Source organism: Zootermopsis nevadensis, unplaced genomic scaffold (genome assembly GCF_977971745.1).
Source record: "Zootermopsis nevadensis isolate Lab colony 2312 unplaced genomic scaffold, Znev_1.0 Znev_ptg000011l, whole genome shotgun sequence".
In the NCBI taxonomy this organism is placed as follows: domain Eukaryota; kingdom Metazoa; phylum Arthropoda; class Insecta; order Blattodea; family Termopsidae; genus Zootermopsis; species Zootermopsis nevadensis.
In genome coordinates, this window is record NW_028259143.1 from 8,768,484 (window position 1) to 8,793,069 (window position 24,586).

Sequence of the window (24,586 nt, forward strand, 5' to 3'; positions counted from 1 at the left end):
AGCACTAGATGGAATGAGGCCAAGAGTCTTGTATCTGTTTAAACATAAGACCTGTCATTCATTGAAGTAATCTGTAGCAAACCTTCTGTCTGATGAGCAGTTGGTGAATAGCAGCCTGTAAAAAATGCAGGGCAGAGTACAGAATGTGATGTTTCATATTATTTCATATTATAATTTTATTATTATGTCATAGCCAATTGATTGCTTAGTTCAGTAATGTTGTAGGCACATCATTATGTGAGTGTGTGCGCGCGCGTGTCCATGTGTATGCAGGCAAGATTTTGTGTGCAGGGGCTGAGAGCAAAGGCATAGAGACCTGGCTTTCATTTTGAAAATTTCTGTATGTAATTTTTTTCTAAAGGTGCATAATATTTTATGTGAAGTTTGGCTTTTAAATTAAACTATAGAATATGGAATTGTACTTTAATATCCTATGCCTCCTGCATATACATATGCTTCATGATGGAATCATATGTTTATGAGAACTTAAATTGATATAGAATACAGAAATATTTTGTGAAAGGAATCAGAAGCTTCACTGAATATTTTGCACCACTGAAACTTGTGTATATGAAATTTGAAGTTCTTATGGCAGGGTGGTGGTTTGTGATGCGATGTTTTCTTGTTGGTGGTTACCAGTGTTCCTCCCAGACTTGGCTAATTGCCCATGAGACTACATGGCATCATGCCCATAAGACTAAATTACAAAATTTGCCCCCCATCACATATCACTTAGAGCAATCAATGTTGAAGTGACAAATTGCTTAGCCACCACATGTCTGAAGGAGAAATGGAATATCTGCAGTGGCTGCTGTTTGATTTTTGTGATTCCATTGAGTGTTGCTGTCCTGATAGTTTGCCGATACCTTGAACATGAGTTATGATACATACCAGGCAGTATATGTGGTGAACATTTGGATAATTTGAAGCATTTTCATTCAGAACTAATTATTATTACTGACCAGAATTATTGATTCGCGAGATATTATTTTATGCTGTTTGTATATTTTACTATTCAAATTAATGTTATTATAACACTGAATTTGTGGAACATTTTTCCTTTCACTCCAAACATGTTTTCTATTCACACATTGTTAAAACTTTTAGCTGTCATCACACTGGCCTGACAGGAAATTTATAAGTGTGATTTTAAAGGAATCTGCAATGGTATATCCATTCCAAATTTCACGAAAAACGTTACAGCTGTTGGCCAGTTTTATCGCAAAACATGTAGGTTGTTCGGCTACCGACAGATGGTAGCACAAATGTCGGCCGAAAGATGCGGCAGGCAGCCAGGGAGAGCAACATGGACAAGCATACTTCTTTGAGTTAACTCGTAAAAAATCCGTAAGATTGATGGTGTTACATGTCGAGGGGATCATGCCGGGGGGCTGTATTAACGTATTTATAAATTGGAAATATTTGGTGTAACAATTATGTCATGCTAGAAGGGTGCAATGCTGATGTTGCTGTACAATGAGAAAGAAACAGATGCACTGGCCGTATGAACACTAATAATGCATAACGCACCGTATAGACATATATGAATTTAATCTATAAATTATCAATTTTGTTGACATGCCAACCTGGCCGATGCCCCCATTTGTTAAACTGATTTATTTTCAATATAATTTTGCCCGGTTTCTATAATGTTTAAATATTTATGTAATAATTTCGTTTCCCAATTAGCACTGACCACATTTGAACACCGATGTGGGCGGTATTTGGACCCCTGATTCCTAATATCGCCAAAACATTTTTATTTCCAAAAATCATTTAAATTTTCTAGTAACTGAAAAGCATGATTTGAAGTTCTCTGCCAACTGTACGGCACTACAAGACATAAACTGTCTTCTGGCTCGTAGAAATTGAAACATCTGTGGTTATGTGACTCGAAGAAATGTATGTACTACATTTTATCATATTTATAGACTTTCTGTCTACTTTATCTTATGGAAGATAAAAGAAAAACTGTAGATGGCATTTGTTGAATTTTAAACATAACTGAAACCGCCCCGTTCTGCTTTAACACCTATTGCTTTGTCTGTGACCACAGTACCTATTAATGAAGGACACGTGTCGCTGTTGTATGTTCGTCATGGAGAGTGTTGGTGGTGTGATGGAAGATTCCGGTTAGTTAAGAAGTGTTTGGTTAACAAATTTTTAGGTTATGTAGACGCTTCTAATTAGCGTAGTGTGCTTTCATGTGCAGTGTAATTTGTGGCCTCAATTTGTTTTGAAACTAACAGACTGCAACATTAGGACAGCTGACTTAGGCCTTATTCCACTACAGAACGAAAGGTTCATCGAATCACATGATCGACGCTGCGTGCGTTGGTAAGTACAAACGTGTGTGTTCAGTTCAACGCAAGTTAACTTAGACGATTTGAAGCGTATGCCCCCAAATTATTTTCTTTATTGAATGATTAATGAAATGTGTGTTTTCTTTATGTGTTTATTAAAAGCAGCTCGTACATGGAAATTGAACTGTTTCTTTTGTTTAATTTTGTAAGTGGCTTACACTCTTCGGTTCATTATGGATTTCGCAAATTAAATTACATATGATCAAAACTAGTGCGGTGTGTAGCACCATCAGAGTTCCCTATCTGTAAGTAGGTCTGCTTTGATGTACGTACGGCTGCTTTGAAAATTCATGCAGTGTCAACATAAAGACAGGAGAAATATTTTATTTCTCTGATTTATTTATTATCGATTGTTAACAACTACAGTGCTATTTCCAGAATTTCTTTTGCGTGGCAAGTCTGTCACCATAAGCAATATGATCTAAGGTGCAAGTTGTGTAGATGAATTGTAGTGAAAGGAGGGTGTTCATGGACATTCTTTGAGCCTTTTAGTCAGCGAAAAGTAGACCAGAAATGCGGAATATTTTGGCATGGGCCGATTTTAAGAATTAAGTGTAATTGTAGGTTATGTGTGGTCATATGCGCAGCCTATATGTGATATGCACATCGCATACTTTTGCGATGAGTGCATTACTGGGAACGACTTTGCAATACGGCGATCATGTTCACGCGTCGTGTAATTTGGGAAGGACGGAGGGAAGGATTTCACCGCCCTTACCGCGCGACAACTTTGCTAGTCTTGCTACGCTGCGTGTTCTAAGATGTCTTTACTCTTAAGGACGCCATCACGGATCTTGAATCTAGCCACTCACCTCAATCTAGTACTGAGATTAAGAATTTATGGTACCTTACCCATACGCATTCTGGTTACTTTCGTGATGGTGTGTTGAGAGTAACAATAACGCTTTGAATGCCTGTTGCGTTATTACTCGTCAACAAATTTCTTCGTGAACTACTTAAGCTTGTATTATAGCATTCCATTACACATTTATTTGTAGTTTATTTAACGGCGCTATTACTAACTAGGCAAGTGTAGCGTAGACTGTTTTGTATTGTTACTCAGTTTATCAATACTGTTATTTCCTTGATTTTAAGACGCTATCGATTGTAAGACGAACCTTTGATTTTGAAATGGGTTTTCAGGAAAAAGTATATTACAATAGGAATTGCCAATATTCGAACATAAAACTTCTTTGTATTAATACTTTCGGAATTTTCTTTGTTGCTATCTTTGTGTTGATTCCCCCATGATTATACTGTTCTAACTAACAAATTTGTGTTTATCGTTAATATTATTTTACATGAACTAACTAAATAGATGGATTAGGGAACACGAAGGTTCATCGACGAATTAACCAAAGCCATCCACCTGTCCCCGTTCTGGGCCAGCAACATCTAATGGCCTTCAACTCCTATCTCCCATAGATTCCGCTTGATATCATCCTCTCAAATTTACATGTACACAACTCTTAAATTAGAAATTGTATTAACGTGGTTACATGATTCGACACGTGCGTCATATTCGTGTTATCATACTTATTTGCTTCGGTTGTTAAATGCGCCACTATTCCGAAAATGAAATTGTACATATAGTTATCATGATTTAATATTATTCTTGGTAATCAATTCTGCAGTTGTGAACACAGGTTCTGATTTTAGTAGTGCTCCTTAACATAATTACCAAACACGCGAACAGCCGGGAAGAACTTTCTGAAAGTTGACTCGATCAGAGTCGCTCGTATCACATTTCTTATACAGAGTTTGGGTGATCTTAACAGTGTAGGATAAAAGAATTCCCACAGCACCGCTCATCCAGTCGAGACCTGTGCCGGAAGCTTGAGCTGAAACACCATATTGAAATATCACAGAACAGACGGCATCAACATTTTAAAGCGCAGTGGTAACTATATGTACCGCCTGCTCTAACACTAAGTTCCTCATTTTGCTCACTGAGTGTATTTAATATTTTACCATTCTCGGAATAATCAGCCATTATTTCCCTATCTGCTTGTGTTTACATCGTAACTTCACCCTAATGTAGCCTTGCCCCTCAAGTGTGAACATAAACATTCCAAAGCTCAATCGAATGAGGGAAGACCCCACACAACTTTTGTGTTTGCCATCGAACAGTCCACTTTCAGAACCAGCAGACCACCATTTCATTATTGTCGATTACAGGTAATTTTAGTGGAAAGTAAAAATATAGAATGGCTTCTACTGACGTGATGTTTTTACCAGCTTTAGTTAAAGTCCTTCAGTTGCTTCATAAGACATCAAAATAGGAAACACACAAACGCACAAAGACGAACGGTCATGACACAGTATATATATCTAGCTTCCCTTGTAAAATAAAATAGTAGGATGAACATTATTTTTAGAATTTTAACCAGGATAAATAAAATTTTGCATAGCGTCTCCAAGACTTCTCCAACATTACTCTAGGACTTTTCCAGGAATTCTCCAGGAATTCTGGAATTCTCCAGGATTCTCCAGCACTTCTCCAAGACATCCCCCACGACCACCCATTGAACACGATATTAATTCTCCAGGACAACCCAACCCATTGTAAAACAACCACCTTATATAATCTACCCTTAACTTACCTGACTTAACCTAACCTAACTTAACCCAACCTAACATAACCTAACCTAACCTAACCTAACCTAACCTAACCTAACCTAACCTAACCCAACCCAACCTATCCAAACCAAACTTAACAACCTAACATAACGTAAATTTACAAAACTGGCCTTTGGGTCATTTAGGACTTTGAGCTATATAGGCCTTGTTGTCAAGTTAGGCTCTTTGCCAATTAGGCCCTGTGGACCAATTAGGCCCTTTGGACATTTTAGGCCCTCTGGGACATTTAGGCCCTTTTGGCCATTTGGGGCCTTTCGGTCACTGAAGCCCGCCCTGGACAAACATAGCCAAACCTATCAATCGGCCAACCTCCCGTAAACTAACCTAACATAACTTAACCTAACCAAACATAACCTAACCAACCTAACATAAGCTAACCCAACCCAGCGTAACCTAACCCAACCTAACTAAACGAATCTACGAGGCGCGTCCACAAAGTAAGTTTCCCACTCGTCCCACAGCTAGCAAACCTCATATTGCGCGAAGCGACTGTGCGTACGTGATAGAGCAATGACGTAGCATGGCGCATGCACTAACGGTACTTCCCGCGTTCTCACAGTAGCATCGTTGCAGGTGTTGAAGATGGAGGTTCTTATTCCAGCTCCCGCCGACTGTGAAGTGCGGTCAGTGATAACGCTAGGCCGCACACGGCTCGACGGACAGCAAGTCTCCTGCAGGAGTTCAGCTGGGAGGTGTTTAATCATTCACCCTACAGCCCGGACCTCGCTCCCAGTGATTTTCGTCTTTTCCTACACCTCAATAAATTCCTGTCCGGTCAGCGTCAGCGTTTTGAGAATGACAGAGAGGCGGAGATGGATGTCATACAGTGGTTCCAATCCCAGGCGGCAGACTTCTACGACACAGGTATTCAAAAGTTGGTCCCACCGTATGACAAATGTCTCAATTCCGGTGGCGAATATGTTGAAAAATAGCTGGACACTTGCTGTATCTGTTGCAATAAATATTTCCATGAAATTGTGTTTTGTTTCTGTAAACGGCCCCAGGGAAACTTACTTTGTGGACGAGCCTCGTATCTTTCTCAAGTAGCCCCATCTTTTGGAATGTAATGGTCCTGACTTATGAATGAAGTTTATCTATAAGTGGCTTCAAACTAACATGGTTATGGTCACTCAATTTAATAAAGTTAGGTAGATTAAGCCTGGGAAAAATTGTTCTTCATTCGAGCTTCGAAAATTTAAAGGCCTGTATTCCTAAAAATCTTGGACTTATCTTCTTATGATCGTGTGGAGACGTTGTCCTGTTCATGACCTCAAACTGACATGATTATAGTCATTCAGGTTCCTGCAGATCGGCAGAAATATGCGTTTGAAAAAATGACTTTCGAAATACCTTGAATATTATAAAGGCCTCTCTTCGGAAAACCACTGGACTTATATTGTCGTGACTATGACATGGCGATGACCTGTCCGTGACCTCAAACTGACATGAGTATTGTTACTTAGATTCCTACAGATTGGGAGAAATATGCTCTTGACAAAATGACCTTTGAATGACCTTGAGAAATTTAAAAGCATTTATTCGGGAAACCTACGGACTTATATTGTCGTGATTATGACATGACGGTGACCTGTGCGTGACCTCAAGCTGCCATAAGTATTGTCACTCAGATTCCTGCAGATCGGTAGAAAAATGCGTTTGAAAATAATGGCTTTCAAAATTCCTTGAAAAATTTAAAGGCCTCTACTCGGAAATTCCCGGTACTTATATTGTCTTGTCCAGGGCTGTGGTATCGTTACTAAAATCTCCGACTCCTTCATAAAAGCTCAATATGTATTAATAAGGGTAAACCTACTAAAATGGTAAACGACACCATAAGAGATTTCATCACCACAAAGTGAATCATCAGCGTACTTTTGAGACTTATAACCTATATTTAAATATAAGTTTAATGGTTATCGCAGAAATCGGTTGATTTGTAGACAATTTGTATTATTAAGGTACCGGAACCAAAGTTGCAAAGCTTTATTCCAACTCCATGTGGCTGAACGCGTCGTTGAATCTTCCATTGTGTGAGTCTGCCGGCCGTTTACACGGTGTAAAAATTGTTCTTAAGAATTTATATCGACGTCGGAGTCGGTACATTTTTATCGACCCCGACTCCACCTAAATTTGCTTCCGACTCCGACTTCACAGCCCTGATTTTAACACATGCTTGTGTTCTGAGTGAATTAAGTTACACAAGATGTTCTCATAGGTCCCAACCTTACCTGTCATCTCCCATAGCCGCAAGGGCTTCGCTGACGGTTTGTGCTATACCGTCCTGAAACAAGATGCGTGAGTTACATTTTATACCGAAACGTCTAGTGACTATAAAATAACGTCAGATTTTCCATTTTATATGAAGATGTTATTTTCTAGCTTTTCTGGTCTGACAGTGCAGTTACAGAGGCACATAATAATGTATATTAAAACCGGATTTCCCTGCAATGGCTTATTTAAATTAGTTTCTAGAATGGAACAACATGGACACATCAATATTTGATCTTAATGGAGAATTATGGCAAATACTACTATTTACTGAAATTAAACTGCAAATAACAGATGCTTTCAAGGCAATTGATGTAAGAGACAATCGGATTTTTGTCTTAGTTCTGTATTTTAATAGATCCGCTAGTGTTTTTGTGTTTGTTTTAAAAATTGTCACAAGTCCATGAAATGCATTGCATTAAACATGTTTTTAATATGTATTATCTGAAGCTTTCACGGCGACTAAGTACGTATAATGAATTATTCTCGGGCTACCAGCCGTGTCAGGTGGTTTAATGGAGAAAAACACCAACGCTTCAAGAACTGAACTTTAGTACCCTGAGGATAAGTAACTGCGTTGTAAAGATAAAAAAAGTTTATTTAATGTGGCTAAGGTCTACTGTTACTTGATACTTACCAAAGTCTTTAGGTTTGCGTGTGCATTCTTTGTGTAACTCCATAGGTAGACAATATTCTAAAAATAACAAGAGTAGCTCATGTAGAATTAGAATTACGTTAATGCGTCTAAACTAGTTTTTGTACTGATTGTAATGAAAGCTATCTTATTTGTCTCAACGGTTTACAGTCATCTTAACTTTCTCTTGATACAGGCCTGCTTTCCATATTGAAAAAGGTTATATTGTTGGAAGGATAAATAATTCAGTGGTTATCAAATATAAAATTGTCAGACGACAGGATTATAAAATACTAGAGCCAAAACTACACAAAAAGTATGACTGTACATCATTTAGGACAAATTTTCCATTCCAGGAATCGTTTTTGGAGTATATCATTAGGTTATTTAAAACATAAAACACCGCAAATTAAAGAAACGTGAATCTGTACTGATATGAAGTATCCATAAATACTTCAGATGCAAAATTTAAAGCAACACGAGCTTTAAAATATTGTAGCTTTCAAGGCATGTATAAGTATTGTTAGAAATATCGTAAACAATTTATTATTGTAAATAATATAATTCAGTATTAAGAGCGAGAAATATCAATTTGATGAAAGGAATGTAAGTTTGTATAATGAACTACCGAATTTATAGTTGAGTGACGATTCATAGGACGAACGGCTGTTGCGACACCAGAGCTAACAACTTTATTTAATTTTATATTTATTCTCGCAGTGTGAACTATTCAGCCTAAACTCCATCTGATTTTGAAAGGTCACGTTCTCCGATTACCGGTTATATGTAAATGTAATAGACCGTAATATATGTGATGTTCAGTTCTGTAGTACTTAACATTTTAGCCATATCGATTGTCACCTCTGACTGTAGCAGGTATATAAACACTGAAAATGAATCTGATATTGTATGAGAGATCAGTCCTCGTTCATCTAGCTATTTTGTCATGGCGGGGCAAAATGTCCTTAAACATAGCGAAACGTAGAGCAGAGTTTCAAAGAAAATACTAATATTCGTATATTCTGTTCCAGAAGATATTAAGAATGACTTTGTATTACATCACTTTTGAAAAATGTAATTTATAGAAATAAGAGGTTGTGGATTGCATGTTCTTATTACATGCGTTTTTAATCGGCTTAACAAATTTTGGCTCGTTTGTGATAGGCCAAGCCCCTAACTCACAAAAAAAATCATATCAATTACTCCAGTTTTATGAAACACGGATTAATGTAAAGAGCTGGTTCTCAACAGTCTATGTTTAACACAAGATTCTCCCGTGCTTAATTTCAGACTAAAATCTGTATTACACGTCTGTGATATTTCTTGTCTTGTTTTGAGGTCAAGAGTAGAATCAAACATTATTATACTGAACATTAAAAACAAAACGCTCGTGTTTGAAATATTTTAACTTCTATTTTAAACTCCGTTGGAGTGCACACGTTTACGAAACGCGTTTTTTTATTTTTCATACTCAATTGTTCTCATTGCTTCTTTATTTTTGATACAGATTTAAAGTTGTAAGACTTATTTCAATGTGGGTATCAGTGCTTATAAAATCAGCAGACGTCTGACTTTGTACTTAGTTAAATATTTACTGTGTCAAAAGTATTCTGAAATAAAACTTCGCATTTATTAAGAAATATTCCTTTATCTTACGCCAGTGTTTTTATGAAGACTATTTTTCACGTAGATGAGCTTTTATAGGCCGGTCGGATTAGTGAAAACCGAAATTAAATTATCCCCAACAGCATTTAATGTAGACACCTAACACAAAATATTATTTTGGTTTTTCCAGTAGATTCGGAAACAAAATAAATGGTTCAGTTTGTGCAACAAACGCAAAGATTCATTAATTAACCTGAAATTCTTGTAGAAATTATAGGTAATTACAAATTTTATACAATTGTTTTCTTCTTCAACGAAGTTCTAAGAATTTATAACGCCTACTTAATTTCATATTCGTCATTCAATATGGTGATCGCTGAAATTATACATCGAAAAGGACATGATTTAGTGATAATTGAAATTCTGTCTGTGTTAAGTTTTCCAGTAACTGGGTCAAAACCTCGAAGTTTCATACTGCCGCCATGTTAGTAACTTTTAACTTATGACAACAATTTCTTTCCGAATTGTGTGAGCATACAAGACTTACATCGCCGTAGCGTCGTTGTTCGAGATACAACTTGTGTAGTCTTTTAGAGCTCTTGCCTCCGGTTCCGAGAAAGGTTCTGGGCCGCGTAGTCTTCCGAACACGGGTTGCTATCCATTCCTACCTCTGTAAAGTTTCAAGTAGACCTTTATTGTTATTGTACTACCGTAAAAATTCGTTAAAATTAAACGGGAATGACTTCTTTCTTATCCTCGTGTCTCGCCTATTTTCTGATTTTCCTTCCCAGTTTCGTATCTTTGCCAGCTCTTCTCCAAAACATGCTTTTATATAAAAAGACAATAGAAGTGGGAAAGATAAGTCATGCTGCTTTAAACATGAAGCAAATCGATCCAAGTTTAACATACATGTGAAACGTAGTTGAATTTTTTCTGAGTTTGTAAAACTAGAAAATTGCCTTGGATGTATTTAAAAACTAAAGTGTGTTTTAATGTTAGTTATGCAAACATAATTAAGTCCTTGCTATAGATAAATTTATGGGTATATCCTTGTTTTATTTAAGTATCAGGTGTTGCAGCTAGAGGAAAGATTTCAGATAAATAACTTATAATATACTCGTACGTACTCTAACATAATGCATATTATTTATTTATTTAAAACATATCATTTTTCTGTAAAACTTTATACATAATGACATTTACATTATTGTTATATGTATTATTTTATTCAGCAGTATCATTATAGTTCCAAACTATTGGACTGTACTGTTTTTGCTTTCACATTTTGTTCCAAACAATGTCGGAAAATTTTCTTTAGTACAGTAAATTGCGTGAGTGAGATACTCAAATTCGCTGATAGTCTTCTTTCCTTTAGTTTAGTTCTGGTTTGCTTGTGGTATCGTTATGCGTGTATGCATGCCCTTTTCATAACTTGGAAACATTTGAAGTAATTTTACGAAACTTCGTGTGAACCTCTACCATTACTTTCCATCTCACCGTCGTACTTTTCAATTTAAGAATATTGAATTGTATTTCATAAGAACTGTTGGTTTTTCAAGGAAGCCATTGAACCATGGCGTTAGATCGTTTGTTGAAGTACTGTTCCTCAAATATTGTGCAGTGATGTTCAACGAAGTGTCTGCAACAAGTTGGATTAAAATGCTGTCGCCATTAGAACTCTTCTACCTCACCTAATATGACTTTCAGTACATTTGATGTCATTGATAATTAAATACCAGCGAGGTCTCGTTAAGCTTTGCTTTGTAATTTATTTATTCTATGATGATGTTCTTTTGCTAAATTTATGTTGCCACATTTCATTGCACACGTAGGTACACCATATTACAGTGAACCATGATTTGGTGTGCTGTGAGACGTAGAGAGACAGAAATATAATCCAAAGTGTCACCACTTGGGAAAAATATTTAAAATCCGAAATAAAGGAAATATGCATAAAATGGTATGAACGATTTATTAATTTTCTTCTCAGAAATTTTCCTTCACGTGTCTTCCGAACACACGAACGCCCTCAAAGAACCGCGTGACAGTGGGCTCGATCAGCGAAGCAGGTAGCTCGAAGCCGTATGGGGTATCTGTCAGTTCCACTGTGAACGATAGGTCGATTCCTACAACCCCTTTCATGTAATCGTCACTTCCGCCAGCAGCAGCATCTGTTGGCAACAAATGAACTTACTCAGAACGGGGTCCCATGCTCCTGTTATTAGTGGCATGTAAAATGTCGTAAATTACCATAAAACAGAAAGATGATGAAGTTTAATTAATTTTTAAATGCACTTATTTTGCGGACAATAAATTCATATTAACAATTTTTTTAAATTTTCGCGTTTAATTTTATACAATATTTTTTTTGTCCAAAGCCTCGCTACTCAGCAGTGTGCCGCGTCACACCGGTTAAGGTTGACTCAACGAACTGGGCAATAACTAAGAAACAACTTTTTACCTATTAATGACAAAATAACCAAGTAACTGTTAAGTGGTAACAATAATAACTAACAACCAGTTACATTACTAATAACTAAATAATTATTAACTGATGAAGTAATACTCTTGTAGCAGAACCCGGCGGTTTGCCTTTCTTGATACTGAAGTCCAGTATTCGACACGGCCCGAAGTCCGTTCTGTCCATTCCCACTCTCAAAATGTATTTAAAGTATATTCTGGCGATACCTTTCCACCGTCTTGTCTTCCAAGAAAAATAGACTTTGTTGGTATGCAACATGTATAGGCCTATTCTGAAGACCTGAGCTTCATCGCAAGCAGAACTGAAAATGCTTTATTTTGTGTCAAACGGGAATGTTTCGTTGATATTCTTGAATATACCCAAGAAACATTTTCCTCTGTAAGCCATCTTAGGTTTACTAATCTTTTAAAATCAATGTAACAGTAAATATGCGAATTATTTGAGTTTAGTCCACGAATTATCTTTTTGACAACTAATGCCAGTAAATTTAAAACACATAGGAAATACGAGAAGTGCATAGCAAGTCCAGGGCGAACTCAAAGGCTCAATCCCATGTTCGTAAGTGATCTCCAGTGGACCATATCCTGAGTCTGTTATAACCAGTCCACGCCTTTTGCACCTTGGTGTTTAAAATTATGTTTTCACTCAATAAACTGACATAAATCGAAAACTATTGTATATCTGATGCTGATAATGGAAGCAGCAAGCACCTCTAAAATGTCGTTAAACATGAACCAGACTACACGGCACAAAACCCAGAAGACAGCCATTTTCATATTCGCCGACGCGAGAACCGAAAATATCACATCTGTTTGCTAAGAAGTCCTTAATCCATTAGATTAATTCCATGTCGACGTCAGACTCAGTGATTCTCAGTACAAAAGATGGCAATCGAATGTCTAAGAGTAATTGTGTTATCTGATGATTAAAATTTGAGTTATGTGTAATATTAACAATTATATGTGATAATAACCTAAAACAATGAAGATGTCCATCGTGATTTTGTTTTTCGATTACAAATAATTTTACCGATTTAACCTGACTCGTGGTACGTTATTGCTAAATATCCTTCCTATGAAATAGAAGTGGAGTGTTTTGGACCTTAAGTTTATTTTTATGAGTTGAAGACTCAATCTCTGAAAAAGAATACTGACCCAGTCTGAACGTAGAAGTATATAATGAATACAGTACCTCATTTCTAGTTTACTTACACAGGACATTTGTAGAAGTTCCTATGCTGAAATGGTTTCCACCTGCTGCTGCATGGGCGTCATCTACTTCCTCAGCCAAGGCTTGCTGTACACAGAATTGAGGAAGATATATTACCAGGTGTACGAACAAGTAGTTACAATCCTTATTTCGGCATATGAATTAAAGACATGGAATACTTTATTTTACGGGACGTATTGTTTCGTGTGCATTACCCAGTTTAGTGTACTGAAAATTAAAACTAAATACATACCAATGTCTGCCAGTCTGAAGGAAGAGCCGAAGTGTATCCCCATGGGTACAAGAGGTACTGGAAAAGATCACACATATTATTATAATGACTCGTTTTTTATAACGACATTAAAACTTACACCACCTTGCTTGCTCCACTAATGTCAAAACGTGTACGTTAAGGAAGTTAATGGAACATTCTATGCCATAATGATCAAATCTCAAAGAAGGAATGCATTTTAAGTTTAAAATAAAACCAAATAATATTTTGTTTAACATTTTCCCCCTTAATGACGAAACTTTACATTTGAAACGCCATGTAATTGTACGTAAATCCTTTGGTATGTCAATATTAACCTCACGCAAAAATTAAGTACTCCTATAGATTTATAAATGTTTTATATAATTAAAGTAGTTCGTTACGTGAAAACGAGTTTAGGAAATTAATACGTGTTGATAATATTTTATTCTATGAAGATTATGTATATACGTATGCATGTATGTAACAAGTCATGCAGCGAGAGTCAGAATATAAAAAATGGGTTTTTATTAATAACGGGGTCTATGTATGTATATATATGTGTACGTGTTTTTATACATGGTTGGTTATGTACACGCTTATACAGCTTCACCTTTTGCATCCAGATCGTGTTATGGAATTAGAAATGCTTTGAGTTTGTGTTGGAAAGAATGTGCGTGAATATAACTAAGTGCAAGACGTACTTCGCCGTAACTGTGGAAAGTCAGGTACAACTTGATTTGATCCTTATGGGCCTCTGCGAAATCGCGTATATGTTGGTTCTCAGGTTCAGAGAAAGCTTCCTCGCCGGCATAAATCTCAGAACAGGGGTAATCGCTGGCTCCATTCTCTGAATTGAAAAATACAAATCCATTTTAAGAACTAAAACCACGAAGATTAAAATACACAAAACTTTGTACTATCTGAAGCTTTCACGGCTACCAGACGTGTCAGGTGGTTGAATGGCGAAAACCATAATCTTGCTTGTTGCTTTTATAGGGCGTGATGTTTGTTCCCTCTTATTAAGAGAACATTTACTATTGATGTCAAAGAATAGAGTGCTCAGAAGATACGCAACAAGGGACCCAGAAAAATGTATGATGATTTATACTTAATTTTATTAAGATAAGAAATCAAAGACGTGAGGTTGGCGAGGTATGTAGCACGCATGGGGACGTTGAGAAATGGTTGGAAAACACGAGAGGAAATCATGCTGTCTGGGAGTTTTTGAGGATATTAATTTTAATATTACATAGACTCAGAGGGGATGGATTCATCTGGCTCAGGTTAGGTACTAGAGGCTGGATTTTGTGAACACGGTAATTTACCTTCGTGTCCCGTAAAAGCTGAGGAATCTTTAACTAGATGAGCGACTCACTTCTTGTATATAGACACTTCTACATACCTATGGATATTTTCTTTTGCAGGTGTTTTTCTTTGAGCCCAAAATCTTCAAAAATAATATTAATGAAATTGCAAACGAAACTCACCCATCCAGTGGAAATCGTAATTCCTATTTTGGTCAACACCTCTGCATACCTGAGTCGTCGTTGGTATGGCTGACCTTGATTTCCTCCACATACGATCCTATGAATGCAAGTTTTTATATTATAACTTAAAAAATCTTGACTTACTAGTTCATTAAACCTACAGGTAGAAAATATATAAAAAAGTTTACCTGAACATATACAAGGCCATGAAATGAGTAACATGCCTTTCTCTAAAAATATGCATTTGGATTTTAATTGTACCATAAATATAACCACGTTTTACTGAAACTTAGGCTGGAAGGTCTTGCCAGATTATTGAAACTGTAAATTTCAATATTATTATCACTCTACACTTTTCCAATCTACAGGTCGTCCAGAAATAGGAGGTCTTTTTCCGTAGCATTTGCATATTTGGACAAAACTATCCATGTTTCAAGGCATTACGGGACCACCATTTAATATCGCATACGTTACACGATATGCAACCGGCACTCAACTCATGTTTTGTCGGTTTTGGTCTTGTGAGCAGTGAAGCCGTATAATCTTTTAGGTGGTTACCAATGTTTCGGAGTACATTTTCGCCTCTGTTTACAAAACTAAATTGTATCACAACAGAAAAGACGGCAATTGACATCTTAATTTCTATGAGAATCTTAATTCCCAGAAATATAGGATTTGTTTCTTCGTGTCTCTCAATGATACAATTAAATAAATGCTGACTGAGCACTAAATATTGGAAATAGGTTAATGGATAGCAGTGTGTAGTTTTGTTTCAGTTTTGTAAGTTATAAGTGGCCCGTGAAATCATAACCTGGTCGGAACCCTGGATTTCTTAGAGAGAAGAAAAATTTAACGTAAATTTAATTTTAAAATGACTGCGAGTTACAAATTTCATGTTAGGAAATGAAATACAGTTTTCGATTTGAAGTTTTTACTACGGTAAAATGCCGACTGTCGTTATATGGATTCAGAATAGGACTTTCTACCCTGAAGATGGAGGCGATCCTTTTTTAGGAATCTTGAGAACTGTGTAAAAGACTGCACAACGTTACAGCCCAAATATTTTAATTGAAATGGCACGTTTTAAAGACATGGGAACTAACATTTGAATGCAACTTATTTGGCAGGAACTCAAATTTTGTCGGCATACTTTTCAAGTGACAAAGGCGTAACTTACATATTTCATTTAACTGGAAAACCATTCGCTATTTGTTACATCATATACTTTAGTATATATGAGGCACAATATATTTTATTCTATGGAAGTAAAGCGTGTCGAGGAATTTTACTTACACTGGTGTGGGAATATTCATACCCATCAGGATTAAGTACGGGCAGAATGTACCAGTCTACTTCATCAGTAAGATCGCTGTTGGCAGCATTGTTTTCCACCAGTTGTTGGATGATGTACAGTGCCATTGCCGGGGCAATCCACTCCCTGGCGTGGATTCCACCATCTACAAGCACTGCGGGTCGATTTCCATTGCCTCCTGTCGAGATCTTTATCACCACCATTTCTCGATTCTCATAACTCAGTCCAATTGATTCTAGTTGAACTAGGTCGGGGTACTGGACGGCTAATTCTTCTAGGTAGATGTTAATCTGGTTAGGAATGAGCAAATATTTTACGTTATTCAGCAACAAATACCACGGAGTAATAGTTTTCTTAGCTATATTTGCTTTTCGAATTGATTAAATTTATACAGCATAATTAAAGTACGTATTTTATTTTTATTTTAATTCTGTAACTGTTTCTTTCTAAAAGGGCTCATGCCTAATGTTCACTTTGTAACTCAATTTTCGTATTTCACACCCATGCAAACAAATTGATCCATAAGATAGATGCTTACATAATGTACCACTTACCTCGCTGTGTCTGTAGTATTGGTTAAATGAGATCTCCCGGGGGGTTTTAGGCACCGTTGCCTGATGTTTAATTTCAGCATCAATCAACCTGAAGACATTTTGTTATTTTTAGGACAGTATCAATTTTAAAGCTACATACATGACTAGAAATTAGAAATGTAACACATTCTCAAAGTTTTATGTAGCATTCTAAGTATCGGAGTTAGGCACATACTCGTATTATGGTAAACGAATCACATCGATGTTATTTTATTTACTGTGTAAACTGTAATAAATATTCCTTTGAAATGTATAAAGTACTGAGTTAATTTAATTGTTTAATTAAAGTAAATATAAAACAATCTAACACTTGAAGAGATAGGTATTATTAATTAACCAGTTATCATGTAATTTAGGACATAATTTGGTTTTGAAGTAACTAAGCAACATATTACAGTTATCCCTCGCATTACGAAATTAATTAGTTCCGAGAAATCTCCGCGTAAAGTGAAATCGCGTAAAGTTAATTAACTTGTACATACATGGGTAAAATAGGGATGCGTTCCAAAATTAAAAATAATCATCCAAAATTTAGAAAAAATCATTTATTTATTTTTTATTCAATTAGTACATTGATACTGTAATTAATTTAATCGTATGATGAATCAACTGATACAGGCGAGTCTAGATCATCCTTTTCTGGCTCCTTTGAAGGCCCTGGGTCGGCGGACTGACGATTTTCAGCTCCATTGAAGAAATGGTCAAGAGACAGTTGGCGGACAGAATTTGTTTCTCCTCCTGTAGAGTTTTTTGTAACAAGCCAAAGAGTTCTGAATCTCTCTAGAAACTTTAGTGCTTTTCTCTCTGTTAGGATTATTCTCGTTAATGACACTAATGCCATTGCCAGTGTGTTTAAAAATTAAGCCATTTGCCATGCTACGTCAACGATCCGTTCGCTACATTCAGACCACTTATTCACATCTAATTTTTCCACGAGGGTTAGAGATTTCCTTTGTTTCTTGCCGCTGGCAGCATTTCGGGCATTGTCATTACGTTTTTTTCATGGAGGTCGATTTTCAGTTACAGTACAAAGTAATACTGAGATACATTTTTTTTAAATCGCGTTATAGCGAAAACACGTAAAGTGAGATCGCGTATAATGACGGATACCTGTGTTCACAAATGAAGTGAAGTACTAATAACTGATAAGTCCATATGCATTTAATATTTACAGAATTTGACTTTTATAGAATTGCGAAAATGTTGTGAGACTAGGAAATGTATGTTGATGAGATTCGTGTCCGTCAGCGGGCTTTGTGTTTCGAATGTTGAACCTTAGGTCTGTACATCCACAGTGTTGGTACGCAATGATTACTCGTCGCAAGTGACTCTAACATGAATACCAGGCAACGAAGTTAAATTACTTACGTTTGAACGTTTTCGTTGAGAACCGTGAAGCCAATCTTGTTGTCTTCGAGAAAGTTTAGGAAGGAAGGCTGTTCCACGGGAGACACCATGATGTCGAGCTTTTCACCATGTTTGTGTGGTTCGTTCCAGAAGTCGAACCCCTGACGGTCCCTGAACGTCTTAAGGAGCTGCAGTTTTTCCTCATTGGGAATCAGACGCAGCACCTTGTACCTGGCCGAAATTTGATAATTTTAAACATCGTTTAGCAAAATTTCTTCGCTAGTTTGCATCATCTTTTATAAACTCAAAATTATTAACTGAGTTTTGTTATAAATTATTTTAATAACACATTTGAAATTAAAAATTAAGCAAAGAAATTCAGAATTTGTCTTAGTAGAATGAATTAGATAAAAATTAACAGTTAAATTGATAATTGAATAGTACTATTAAATTATTGATCTGGTAAATAATACTTTTCTGAGGAAGAATATGTATTTAATGAAAATTAGAATATAGTCCGAATGCATATATGTTCATTGCTTTACAGAGGATTGAATGTTAATCAGTGGACCTTTTACCTTTCAGTCACTTAATCCCATGAACTTCCGATTTAAATTGTTGTATGTAGGAATTTACAAAATACATTTATGTGCTTAGTTTATGCATTTTGATTGAGCCGATTACAAAACGGGCCTGAGTGCATGTTTTGGATTTTATTTTATTTCTTAGAGAGTTACACTTAAGTAATATTATGTAACTTAGTTCTTTTTCCCTCGTAAAAAGCAACAAGATTATTCTAAAGAGTTTGAAAACGACACGTCTCAAAAAACACTGAAAATTTCTTAAATGTCCAGTAAATCCGCGACATTCCTGTGCATGTTGTAAAACTTTATTTTGTATGATCAAATGATAAAAGATAAAATTTACCTAGCACTAATTTTGGTATTATCAACATTCTGTAAACACTTACGCCGAAATTGAAAACTTCCTTGTTATTTTCCTAACAACTCTGTAGATAATGAGAGTTATGCCAAAAAACAGCCGACATTTATAGAATGGAATTTAAATAATTATTCTAGTAAATTATTTTTACGCAATGAAATTTATTTTCCCCAAGTTTTTTGAACGCTCTTCTGTATTTTCAAAGTAAAAAACATATTTATATTGGATGGAATATAAATAATACTCTCGTATCCAGTTATGTTATAGGTCATTTTTCATATAAACTATTCCGTGTAATATAATTTGTGTTCACTTACCCCTCATAGGATACCCGGCTCGCAATGGCGACGCCTAGTAGAGCTGCCAGCAGTATAAGACGCATGTTTCAACAGTAGGACACCCGCAGCTGGGCTTGCATTTATACAAAACAACATATCTGAGGCTTATCTGTAACACTTAACAATATCGAACTGAATTTTATCTATAAAAAGAAAAGATTCCAATATCTTCAACACGTGGATTGCGATTTAATTATGATAGATTTAATTCTGCCAATATAGCACAAAATAGTTTCCTTTCTCCTAATTGAGCCTCAAAAATTAAACAATCTATTATTAGTACGTGTATATATAATTATGTAACAGCTAATAAATGCACAATTTAAAGATGGTCGTCTTGTGGGATGTTCTACAGTGTAGTATGGTAAATATTTACCGACGTTTCTACACCGTGCCCACCTCCACATCATACGACTTTAGGACAAATTTTAATATTATCCTTCCATCTAATATAGCTTTCCAAGGTATCTCTTTCATCCAGGTTTCCTGGTTAAAAATTCTGTACGCAGTTCTAATCTCCATTTATGACTGCTGTGTGCCCGGTTCATCATATCCACTTGATTTATGAGTAATAAATAATATATATAAATTCTGAATATTCTCTATGATGGACCTTCAAAACTATAAAACCATAGGTTAGACACGCACTGAGGTGGAGATGCTTCATATATTAATGCTGATGGCAAACCGAGGCAGTTTTGTGAATTAGAACTACTCATTTAACCTGGTGACATATATCGTACTTCCCCTAGTGAAGAAGTGCAGAATGCCTGACTCATAACTAAAATTATTAACCTATGTTTGACACAATAATTCTTGCTCAGATCTAAAAGTTTGTGACGATGGTGCGTTTTTAATATAAAAAGTTTTCTGGACGTTTTCCATCGTCTAATAAAATCTTAAAGTCCGGAGATAGGGATTAGGTCTATCGATTGGGTTCAACTGAGTAGGTCTACCTGAAGACTGAGATAGAGTCCCATCTCCGAAACGTCGTGTAATTTTACGAGTTTATTAGACGATGGAAAACATCCAGAAAACTTTTTATATTACAATAATTCTTGTACTGATCTTATACCTACTTCTTAATAATTCATGAGCTTCCATTTTGGAATCTTGGTAAAGAAATGGCTGACGCGATGTCGGGATTTAGGAGTTTCCCCACTGCAGGTAAATACGTGCTTATTAATATAAAGTTTACCATTGCGCCCTTCCTTATACTTCGAAAGTCGTCATTATTGATTATGTAATTTCCTCTATTCAACGATGTGAACCCATAAATGCCACGTTATCAAGAAACAAACATAATATTATTTCAGTAAACCACTTAAAAAGGACAGTGAGATACATAGCATTAAATACAATTATGTTTTTATTACAAAATGTAGGCTTTGGTTCAAGTAATTGCTTTATGGACTAAAGTGATAAAAAGCTCCGTATCTTATGTGCTTCTTAAAGAATCTCAAATCACTTCTCGACAGATAAGGTACCTAATCTGAAACTGAATTATAGTCCGAGTCATTGTTTAAATACTTCACGTTACGTAATGTGTTATATTGTTTCATACGGAGACGGATTCCCAGAATAACGAACCTTGCAAAACTGTTCTGGAAGTCTTTCGTGGTTATCGGCTTATTAATTTTCTACTATAAGTATTTCCTAATTTGATACTTCCTAAGTTAACCTGAAGTTAAAACATTTTTCCTTGTAGTAAATTGCAACTATACATTTTCCTCGTTGCCTTTTCGTAAGTCAATTACCAGGATGCGTATTAATATACAGTGCTCCAACACTCGACCTCGGTACTTAAGAGTCATAATGGTTATGTGACTTGGAGTAGAAAATATAGGAATATATAGAACGTTCCAAAAAGATGTATACACGTAACTGCATGCTAGCCATTTCAGATTCAAAAAATAATCATTACCTTTTGCTTACGGTTCTAATTACTGTTATTTAGATGTCAGTATTCTAAATATATATATATGTTTGTGCAACTGTAAAAGGAACGAGGGCGGCTGGCGTGTTAGACGGTGGAGTTACAAACTCCGAGTGTAAATCAAACTGACGTAGTTCTGCATGTGTCTCGACCACCAAGTGCGGGGTACAGAGGTCACGTGATGGCAGCAGTCTTGAAGTTGCACTTCAGTACATACATGTAGCTTGGTCCCTCCCTCCCTCCCTCCCGACTTTACCAACGTTGCTTTTCCACTCGAATAAACTGGTAAGTTGGATTTTGTGGCAGTTACGCGTAATTGCTACCGTTACCTTAACTTGACATAAGTGTGGTCATTCAGAGACATACAGTTCGGCAGAAATAAGCACGAGAAAAAATGACCTTGAAATTTTTAAAGCCCTCTATTCGGCAAACCCTTGGGCTGATATAATCATGATATTGACATAATTTTGACCTATCCGTGATCTCAACTTGACATGAGTATGCTCATTCAGAGACCTACAGTTCGGCAGAAATAAGCATGATAAAATGATTTAATTCTTCTGAGTAATGGAAGGATTTAGTGGTTGGCTGTTAGTTAACACGATAATTGAACTTCGTTTTTCATAAAATGCGAAGGCATTTTTTATGTTTTTTAACTGTTAGCATAAACAATGTTTATTTTACTATAGGCGCCATTTTGAATTTTCTTACTTTGATGTGAGATAAGATATCTCAAGCTGACTGCGTGAAGGTCAAGTGTTGACAGAAACGGATTCCAGTGTCTTAGAATCCTTCGTAGGAAGAAAGTTGATAAAATATACACATGGGATTTTACATCGCTTTTAATTTATTCTGCTAATCTTAAAATGTGTTAGACAATCTCATCTGATCGGGCAAATGATACATTTATCTGAGATTATAACAAAGAACTTTATTTTGGTAACTTTTTTTAGATGCTATCACAAAATTGATACCGTAAGCTCAAACCTAGTACAATGAAATGTGGACATTCCCGCATCTTATCTACTGACCACTTGATGAAATCACTGATATACACTTTTAACTTAAAGTAATTGTTGGTATAATTAGGACATAATACTTAAAGCTGTGATAGGATAAATGATACGACTCAGATTAATCAGCGGTTATTTCCCTAAACGACATTTTTTAATAGATCTTTGTAATGGAAATGTTGTCATGATGTTTTTGGCCCCTTGTAGACTTGTAGGTATAAGCTGACGTTTCGGAAACACACACAAATACACACACACACATGTAGGGCTGAAGTGGTGATGCTGGGAAGTGAAGGGTCGTATATAGGACAGAGGAAGAGAAGACTGTGGGGGTAGGCCAATCAGAGACGAGAAATGGGGGGGGATCCTTATTCTTCCTTTAACTCTATATACATAACTCCATTTCTCACCATCGCAACTTCGGCCCCGAAGATGGAGGCAATTTGTTTCTCCGAAACGTTGGTGTCTTCCCACGGGTATAGACGGCGCCAAAACCCAGATCATCATCCTCAACGCAATAAAACCTGAAATCTCATATAATGAGACTTATTTTTTCTTGTAGGTAGGATGTGTGTTTAAGTATTATTCTGATCTGCTTCGTGACTTAAAGAGTTAAAAAACAAGAATATAATATTTACGTTTTATCTATAATGTGCATTGGCATTGAATCTGCAGGCAATAAGGGCCTTGGTTAGCATTCCGTGCAGAAACTGTGCTTCATTGCGCAGACGATTTTCGTTCTGGAGACCAGTAGGCAAGCAGCAGGGAATGCCGCGATATTCCTAATTCATATTCAAGTTGCGTTCCATCTTTTCCGGCGAGGTAAAGACGTTAATAACTCGAGACTAACGTTCACGTCAAAATTTATTTTAATGTCGAGACAAGGAGAATGGGGTGCGTTAAACTTGTGTGTAGCCAGTAGCAGGTTGTTAAGGAGACAGGAATAACTTTGGGCGTGTATAAATGTTCAGATTTTTCATGAACCCTTACACCGGAATGTACAATAATTCATATACAGAGCGTGTTGTGTGGAGAGTTTATTGATTGTTCTCTAGGTATTAATTTTTTTGTTTCATTTTTATAGAATGGCGTAGTGATAACAACGCAGTGTTTGGGTTTATTTACAGTCTGCTGACATATTAGCAGAAAAATTTGCGTACTTATATCTTGACTCCTGGAAATCATGAAAATAAATTGTAACTTTGGATTGAACCGTCAAGAAAATTCTGATTAGTTTTCTACGTATTAAAATGTTCAGTTGTTCCATGGTATATCACATAGTTGTAGTTTTTGTTCCTAGGTTATCCGGCCAATCCATTACCCTCATTGGTCGTGTTAGCTGCAGGAAGTCCTGTTGTGTGTGTGGTTTTTAAAACTGCAGCATTATGTATGTTTATATGTTTTCACATATCATCCTAGATTTTCAGAAACTGGAATTTATCAAAAATTTCTGTACAATTTATTCGCCGATACGCGTTTCGTTGTATTTTTATAATACCACACTGTTACATATTACGAAACACCCGTTACTTCCAATTACTGTGGTGTAATATTTCATGATTACTTAAATCCGAGCTTTGCTTGGTCTCCGCAGTGCTAATTCCCATGCGTTCTTGGCGATAGCCTACAGAAACACAACGCTTCTTGAGTTGCGTGGGTTTGATTACACCTACTGGGTATGACACAGAGGATTTGAATAGCAAATTACTCCCTGTCTTGAACTTCATTCTGACGACCTTCGACCCTCTTTAGAATAGAACTTTAGTTTGTGTCAGATTATTTTCGTTAGTCCGTACTGTATTTCACTGCATTAATAAAGACAATTAATGACGATATTTATTGTAAGTACAGTAAAGGAGGGAATGGTAGGTAATAGAGGAGGAGACGGTGTAACACAAAGAATAATCCCGACAAAACTGGACTCGTCTACATGTGAGGATAATATTAAAATGGATGTTAGAAAATATGGTTTTGAGGTTTAGATAGGTTTCATCTGGCTCAGAATAGTTATCTGTGGAAGGTTTTTGTGAATGTGGCAATGAGTCTTTGAGTTTCTTAAAATACAGGGAATTTATTGACTAACTGAGCGTACTGTGAGCTTCTCAGAAGGTGCTTGGCTTCATGGAATTAGTGAGTTGAAAGTCGGAAAACCTTTGAAGGGCGT

The 24,586-nt window shown here is 36.2% G+C and overlaps 2 protein-coding genes across 3 annotated transcripts in view; one reads left to right on the top strand and one right to left on the bottom strand.

Moving 5' to 3' along the window:
* Positions 1-2,095: 2,095 nt before the first annotated feature.
* csul (protein arginine N-methyltransferase 5) overlaps positions 2,096-24,586 on the top strand; it is a 546,076-nt gene continuing 523,585 nt past the window's right edge. For both annotated transcript variants that reach the window (XM_087347239.1, XM_087347240.1), the window contains exon 1: positions 2,096-2,337. The gene's annotated coding sequence lies outside the window, so the exon portion shown is untranslated. The remainder of the gene's footprint in view (positions 2,338-24,586) is intronic.
* On the bottom strand, positions 10,635-19,560 carry LOC110834221 (carboxypeptidase B). Its single transcript, XM_022073179.2, has 9 exons — positions 19,453-19,560; positions 18,215-18,424; positions 16,808-16,895; positions 16,235-16,543; positions 14,942-15,038; positions 14,156-14,301; positions 13,455-13,511; positions 13,204-13,288; positions 10,635-11,681 (listed from the first exon to the last, which is right to left on the bottom strand). Exons 1-9 carry the CDS (start codon positions 19,515-19,517, stop codon positions 11,497-11,499), a joined length of 1,242 nt encoding a protein of 413 aa, XP_021928871.1. The 5' UTR covers positions 19,518-19,560; the 3' UTR covers positions 10,635-11,496.

Bases quoted from the DNA above. Each gene is read 5' to 3' on its own strand.
- LOC110834221 (XM_022073179.2), bottom strand. From the start codon at position 19,517: ATGCGTCTTATACTGCTGGCAGCTCTACTAGGCGTCGCCATTGCGAGC. The intron at 16,896-18,214 runs GTAAGTAATTTA...AAATGTCTTCAG, and splicing joins CTCAACGAAAACGTTCAAAC to GTTGATTGATGCTGAAATTA. The intron at 15,039-16,234 runs GTAAGTAAAATT...TTGCATTCATAG, and splicing joins ATGAATATTCCCACACCAGT to GATCGTATGTGGAGGAAATC.